Raw genomic sequence first — 7,420 nt, 5'->3', positions numbered from 1 at the left:
CTGGTGGCTCTAAGGGTTGACACAATGTCCCCTTAAAAAGTGACTGGCCAGAGCTCCTTTCGCCCCTTGGCCATACTTCCTTAAAGAAACCTTTCCCAGCGAAGATGTTGGTTCCAAACCTTTGAGCGGCCTTTGACAAGTCCTTTGGTTACTACGAAGATACTTCCTCATTGAGGCGTGTTAGCTCGGGCAGTGGCCATATGGAGTATTGTCACTGACAACCTAGTGTGTGACCAGAAGGGGTGTGTCGTTTTGTTTTAGCATTTCTGTTGAAACTGCCATTATTTGTGCTTATTTACAGCCATTTTTTTGCATGTACTCCCTTCAGCATGGCGACGTGGTATTTCGTTCCCTAATAATTCAATTAAATTCAATTCACATTTATTTGTATAGCGCTTTTAACAATTAACAATGCGGAGCAGACACCCTGTTAACATTACAATTTTAAGAATGCAGTTAGCATAATTTACAAACACTGTTAGCAATTTACTTGAAGGTAGAAGCAATGAGATCCTGGAAAAATGAATTACATATTAACAATAATTAGGATATATAGAAATTTGGGAATGTGCATGTTGATCCAGAGGTGGCATCTTCTGAAGTCCTCGCAGGAGTTGGCACAGTCTCTTCAAAGGTCTTCTTAAGAGGCTGAATCCAAACTGAAGCTGATGTACTCTCTAGGGGGTCCCGAGGTAAAACAGAAAAGCAAAAGGAGAATGATTAGCGTAGCGTATCTGATATGAGATGCATTATGTGAATGCTTGGCTAAAGAGATGCGTCTTTAATCTAGATTTAAACTGGGTGAGTGAGTCTGAGCCCTGAACATTATCAGGAAGGCTATTCCAGAGTTTAGGAGCCAAATGTGAAAACGCTCTCCCTCTTTTAGTGGACTTAGCTATCCTAGGTACAACATCCTTCCGGGTAGCGGAGGAGGAGAGGTCCTAGTCCGAGGCCTGGCTCGCATCTTCCGCTGCTGAAGATCCCAAGGTCCCTGGTGTGACGGCGCTGGAGTGAACAAGGGCTGGGATGAATGCGTTCTGGGTGCTCGGGTCCTGTGCAGAGAAACACACGGCATAGAGGAAGCAGGAGTGTTAGTATCGCGCTGCAGACTTACCGAGGATTGGTGAGCATCAGCACAGGATGTTTCCAGCACTGTTTGCCGCTCACGTAGCTCAGCCTGCTTCACCAGCAGATGTCGGATCTGCTTCTCCACGGCCTCCAGCTCCAACTGCACTGCATGCAGCTCGAACGTGTCCTCACCTGCACTCAAAGGGAGAGACACATCCGATACACCCGCCATTAGAATAAAAATGTGAGAGAGAAGAGTACAAACGCTAGTGTGACCACGCCACTATTGCTAACGGGCTAAAGCTAGTAGCGAATGTTCGGGAAGTCGGATAAAACTAGCGATATCAAGGCAATCCGAGTGTTTTTTTATATAAAATAATGTCGGGTATGTGTTCCCCCGCCGTAAAAGAGAGAATGATATGTTATAAATTTGATATTAAGTGAAAAACAAGCAATTAGGAAATTAACTCGACAGAGCTCTAACTCAAACAGCGCGGCAGCAACAAACAGGGCGTCTCAGAACACAGTACAAGTTCCCTTTTGAAAGGGAATGTCTCAGGTTATGACTGTAACCCTGGTTCCCTGAGAACAGGAAACGAGACACTGTGTCTCTTTGACATGCCTCCGGGCTGTCTGCACAGTCCCTTCAGATTATGAGTGGATAACATGTTCTCTAGGCACCCCTTATATACTTCCTGGTCGCACTAGTATGATGTCATAAGCTGTCGCCGGCCAATAGGATTGAAGTGATTTGACAGTCACTTCAGATAGCAGTCACGCGGAGGCATTCCCCAATAGTGTCTCGGGACGCAGTGTCTTGTTCCCTGTAATCAGGGAACCAGGGTTACAGTCATGACCCAAGACATTTTATGCAAGGTGTCAGACATTTCGATCATGCTTAATTTAGTTTAATGCCTACAATTACGACTGGTTGGGACTACAATGAGTTTCTTCAATTAAAAAAAAACCCTGCCCCCGGGAACACGCAACAAAAAGGGCGAGGCCATGTCGCACAGTATTAAGCTGTCAAAATGCTGTTATTTTCACCCCGATTGCAAGTCTTCTGTGTTTGGCCTTCCTAGAGATGCTGGACTTTGGTGACAGTTGTTAAAATTAAAAGCAGAAGCTGCTGTTTATGTGCCCCAACCTGTAAGTATGTTTGACGTCCCAGCCTACGCTGTGCATCTGTTGGGTTGTGTGTGATCCTTAGGTGCCGTCTGGAGGAGGCGTGGCTGACATACCTGACACTTGTTGGATGCAGAGTTAAATGCCACTCAGACGGTTCGTGTGTGGGCTTGGTTTGAATGGGCGTCTGGTTCCAGCATGGCGCTTGATGGTCTGCATTATGCTGAGTGTCCTGCTCGGCCCTAAAATGTTTCTTTATTTATGTTATATTAATGTCTTTCTTGTGTAAAATAAATGTTTCTGCAAAGAATTGGCGCATCTGGTCTCCTGTTTGTTGCAGCCTAAGAGCCGGCTGTAAAAGTATGTTTTATTATTTGTACATGTCTTTTAAATGTATAGTTTCTTTTGCTATTTTTTTGGTTGCATCAAGGACGTAAACAAAGACCAACACCACTAGCCAGTTAGCTAAATTCTATTGCATACTTCTCCAGCAAACGCCTTCAAAGTAACACCAAAAAACTTCTATTTTCATAGACAAACGGTTGTTCATGCTATAAATTAAACAGTACCTTTACGAAAATTATACTTCTCAGTCATGTTTTCAGCTACAGCAAAGCTTTAATCAGGATAAAACCGTATATTGAAAGCTAACATAAACAGCAGTAACATTTACAAGTATATCTATGACAGCATATCTAAACACTTTGACACAAGTACAAATGGAAATACAGGTGCTGGTCATATAATTAGAATATCATGAAAAAGTTCAATTTTTTATTGTAAATTATTTTTAAAAATGAAACTTTCATATATGTTGAATGAATGAAAGAATGATCATTAAGACCAACACAGAGGTACCGTAGTAGCTTTGTGCATGCGTGAACATCATGGCAACGTACAACACAAAGTAACTCACGTGGTAAACACTTAACGTAATGCGTAAATGCAAGTAACTAACGTAAATCAAGCATAGTCCACGAAGTGTTGGCGAAATAACACATTATCGGACTGGAGAGAATAATAAGGAATTTCTTCCAGAAAATGTCTTGCACAAAAAAAATTCAAGCACTTTCAAGGATCTGTATCTATGTATGTTTATTTTAAAAAACTTTCCAGGGCATGAGTATGAATCCAAGTATGTACCAAAAGTACCACTTTTACTTGGTAATAGCAGCATAAGACAAAGGTCTTTGTGACACAGTCCAATGATATTACATTCGCGGTCTCTTCTGTGTTGTGACCCTTGGCGCTGGGCATGTGATGTATCTTGCCTCATCTGCACAGAATGGCCTGATTTTTTCATACAGATAGGTCTGCCTGTCAATGTTCAGTCCAGGTGGGGCCAAGACAGAAATACCGTCGATAGAGGGCAGATCTGCTCCGTCCCGCAGTAGCTGATATTCGACAGGTTGTGCATCACAGTGAGTTTTTGCAAGCACCACACCTGGTCTCTTGGCATCAAAGCTGTGACAGAATAAGCACATAAGACATTTTAAACATAGCAAAATATTTTCTCATAAAATACTCCCATGTGTATGTTGTTACTATGTTATATTGTATGTACACAATGTGAAAGTTTCAATATAAGTACCTGAAGTGCTGATAACTCTTGATCTGTGGGAGTCTACAGAAGTGGTGAGTCAGATGCTGCTGCCAGTCGAAGGTCTGGACTAAAACTTTGCCCTCTGCCGTTCCAACAAGCTGTGGGATATTGAGGTGACTCACAGGAGAGCTGTTTTCCACAACCTGATGACAAAAAAGAGAAGAGAGGAAGAAAAAAAAAAAAAGATCTTCAGTTAAATGTTTCATTGAAGCAGAACAGAAAACAGCACTGAAGTCATTAAAGCAAAGTAAAGTTAAAGTACCTCAGCGATGTCTGCCAATGTGTTGACTCTTGTCTTCATGTAGGCTTGCTTGATGAGTCCAAAGCCACAGTCAGGGGAAAACTTGGTGTGGCCAGCAATAAGGAAGTGGATTTCAATTTTATCGTGAAGCTTGTGTCCAACCCGCCAGGCAAGGTACCAGAGCATGAAGTTGTTCTTGTTCTGCCCACTGCAGTTGTCACAATGAAGATCCACCTCTGTTTCTCCAACTCCAAAGTTGCCGAAGAAATGATGCATGTAGCTGATGACTTCATTGCTTCCCTTAGTAGATGACATGCCTTCATCAATCAGGTAATTCACCTGTTTCTGCAGCCCTTCACAGGAAACACCAAATAGGCCACATTTCCGTGGGGTCAGGAAGTACATTGGTCCGGCTGGAGAGGGTTTGAGGGAAAGTGTAACTGTTGGAGACAGAGGGAGAGAGGGAACTTGGATTAGATTAAATAAAATTTGTGTATATTCATAACTGTCTAATAAAGATAAAAATTACTATATTGATGCTATTCTGCATTTGCGCTATTATCAGGCTGCTTATTCTCATGCACCAAATCGCCCTTTAAGGGACATTAATAAAGTAAAGTAAATGTGTGTGAAGTATTACCTGCTGAGCAAAATCAAAACTGTAATGCATCCTAATCTTCTTGCTTGCTGGTAGGGACGGTCCAAAAGACAGGTTAGAGCCAGAGCAAATCTTTCTGCAGGCAGCAGTCATGTCGTTGTACACAGCCCTCTCTTTCTGCACAAGGGAAAGATGATCTTGTTGCTTCTTTACTGCTTCAGACTTTCTGTCACCTGGGAGGTTTGCACTTCGTATCAGCTGCTCGTTATTGCTTTGGCACTGCCAGCAGAGATCTGTGCATGGCCGGCAACTTTTGATGAGTGGGAGAAGTCGGTCTCAGCGCTTTGAAGCTGGTTTTACAAACTGCACGCTCACCTGAAAAACAGATATTGCTTATGGTTAATTGTATTGTAATTGCTAATAGTGCTTCGCATTATTTCACATTATAAGCACTCAATTCTAAATCAATGTTTACACATACAAAGCTCCTTAGCAGACTTCACGTAGAGACGCCACACTGAGGCCTTGGACACATGAGTTGGCAGCAACTTCACATGCCAATCCTTATGCCCAGGCTGTCGGCCAGGCAGCATGATGGCATTGTCTTCTGCATAGTTTTTTATGAAGTCCACAACTCTGTTGATATCCTCAGGCCTGATGAACCTAGCTGGCGGACGTGGCAGTGAGTGCTTCTTCCTCAAACGTGGTCTTGCGCCATTCTCCTCATAGTGTTTGACTATATCAGCCAGGGTGTCTTTGCCAATGCTGAAAAAAGGAGGGAAAAAAAAGGAAAAAACGTTTAACATCATGCTAACAGGCATCTTGTCACCTATATCAGAATGCATTGTACAAATTATAGGTCAAATTATTGAGTCAAAGGATTAAAAAAATCCTGTACATTAAACTCTTCATAAATACTTTTACTTTTGACTTATAACGCACATTTTACAGCTACGGATACTTTTACTTAAGTAGGAATATAATCTGATACATTTACCATTACGTTAGAAAATCCTTGTTAAGAATGTAGCACTTCCTCCACCACTAGCTAAAATGATTAGCATCACATTCAATTCAAGAATGCTAACTGGCAGGTTTACGTGGGCTAAGTAATTCACACCAGTCAATTCAAGCAATTGAAGCATTATTCAAATTAATAGCAGATGCTAACATTACCATCTAAAAGCCCATTATAGTAATGGGGCTTTTTGGCAAGAGATACGATACTAATGATTACAATTAAAACGACAGTCCTGAGCTAGCTAATAACAATAGACACATGAGAAAGCGTGTACGTGTTCTTAGAATGAACACAAAACGACAAACTTTGATGTTAATGGAAACTCACCCCATAAGAAACAGAAAAGTATTCTTGCAGATCTTGTTGCCTCCAATGAAATAAGTCGTTCGGGCACACTTTCTCTTTGTCGGGGTCTTCTTTGTGGATGTAACCATCTCCGAAGTTTGCACTGTGCGTCTGTTTGCCTCTAAATGTCCAATAATTTGCATGTCCTGCCACTCTTTTTCCGCAGCTAAAGAATCCAGCCGTATGTTGTACATAATATCTGGAGAAAGCTTCTGGCTACATGACTGTCTCCCATGCAGAGAGTTCTCTTTTCTCCTCGTGCAGCATTTACAGTCAAAGTTACGGATTTTCACCATTTCTCTGTCTTTATCCCCATCAAATGTTACTATCTATATAGCCTCTGATATCTTACGGTCCAACTCATCTGACGCCAGTCCGATACATTCTTCCTCGTCTTCATCTTCGCTCAGTTGCAGATTAGGGATATTATTCAGTCTTATTATGCTGCTTTGATCGTCGCTCAGATCGTCTTCAGAATCAGTGAGCGCTTGTTCATAATCATCCGGCTTTTCGAAGAAGTACTTCAAAACATTTTCGGTGTAACGGCCACGGTTCAGCTCGTCTGCGATATTCTTTGCGGCGTCCATCTTCACTGAATTTTGATATCAGAGCCGGTCAGAGCGTTGCATAAATAAGTAGCCACGCTTCCCTTGGAGGGCGGGGCAATAACAAAAGAAACAAAAGCCGACGTATCCGATTCTAGTATGGAAATACACACAGACAATGACACGCCCCTACTGCGTGCTAGAATCTCTGAAAAAAACAAGCCGATTTGAACCTCAAAATGTACGCCTTTAAATATACCAATACTGCTATCTCAAACACAGAGAGGCTTCTTCGTGATCTCAACTAACAGATTCTGCAAAAAAACGAAAATCACCAATTTTGAAAAAAAAACGCTTCTTTCTCATTTTGCTCGATAGTTGTGCTGCCGACTTGTGTCCCTGGTTTCCGTGACGGGTCACATATTCTAGATTCCCTACATGTAAAGTAAAACATTTCAAAAGTTTTTTTTTTTTTTTTTTTTTTTTTTTGATGATTAGAGCGTACAGCTCATGAAAGTCCAAAATCCAGTATCTCAAAATATTAGAATATTTCCTAAGATCAATCAAAAAATGGATTTTCAAAACAGAAAAGTACAAGTTCTTTAAAGTATGTTCATTTGTACACTCAATACTTGGTCGGCAGCACATATTACAGCAAATGACTTGCTCCTAGCACAAATTACAGCATCAGTGAAGTGTGGCATGGAAGTGATCAGCCTGTGGCACTGCTGAGGCACTACTGAGCCTTCAGATCATCTGTATATTGTTGGATCGACTGTTTCTCATCTTTCTCTTGAAAATATCCCATAGATTCAGGGGTCAGGCATGTTGGCTGGCCAATAAAGCACAGTAATATCATGGTCAGCAAACCACT

At 41.7% G+C, this 7,420-nt stretch overlaps 2 protein-coding genes across 3 annotated transcripts; both read right to left on the bottom strand.

Annotated features, from left to right (window-relative positions):
* Positions 1–3,262: 3,262 nt before the first annotated feature.
* LOC125248429 lies at positions 3,263–4,443 on the bottom strand. The gene is made up of 3 exons (XM_048160297.1): positions 4,059–4,443; positions 3,785–3,939; positions 3,263–3,657 (listed from the first exon to the last, which is right to left on the bottom strand). The coding sequence occupies exons 1-3, from the start codon at positions 4,440–4,442 to the stop codon at positions 3,405–3,407; spliced, it is 792 nt and encodes a 263-aa protein (XP_048016254.1). The 5' UTR covers position 4,443; the 3' UTR covers positions 3,263–3,404.
* A 3-nt stretch (positions 4,444–4,446) lies between these two features.
* On the bottom strand, positions 4,447–6,731 carry LOC125248430. Of its 2 annotated transcripts, XR_007180307.1 has the most exons (4): positions 5,984–6,731; positions 5,117–5,400; positions 4,678–5,010; positions 4,447–4,477 (listed from the first exon to the last, which is right to left on the bottom strand). XR_007180307.1 is itself a non-coding variant. In XM_048160298.1 (3 exons), the coding sequence occupies exons 1-3, from the start codon at positions 6,295–6,297 to the stop codon at positions 4,901–4,903; spliced, it is 708 nt and encodes a 235-aa protein (XP_048016255.1). In that variant the 5' UTR covers positions 6,298–6,731; the 3' UTR covers positions 4,499–4,900. The 2 variants fall into 2 exon arrangements, 1 of the variants encoding a protein (XP_048016255.1); XM_048160298.1 differs by lacking the exon at positions 4,447–4,477 and having other exon boundaries at positions 4,499–5,010.
* Between the last annotated feature and the right edge of the window lie 689 nt (positions 6,732–7,420).

The sequence above is a fragment of the Megalobrama amblycephala genome, linkage group LG16, assembly GCF_018812025.1.
Source record: "Megalobrama amblycephala isolate DHTTF-2021 linkage group LG16, ASM1881202v1, whole genome shotgun sequence".
Taxonomy (NCBI): domain Eukaryota; kingdom Metazoa; phylum Chordata; class Actinopteri; order Cypriniformes; family Xenocyprididae; genus Megalobrama; species Megalobrama amblycephala.
Note: the sequence above shows the minus strand (reverse complement) of the source record. Positions and strands in the feature narration are given on the sequence as shown.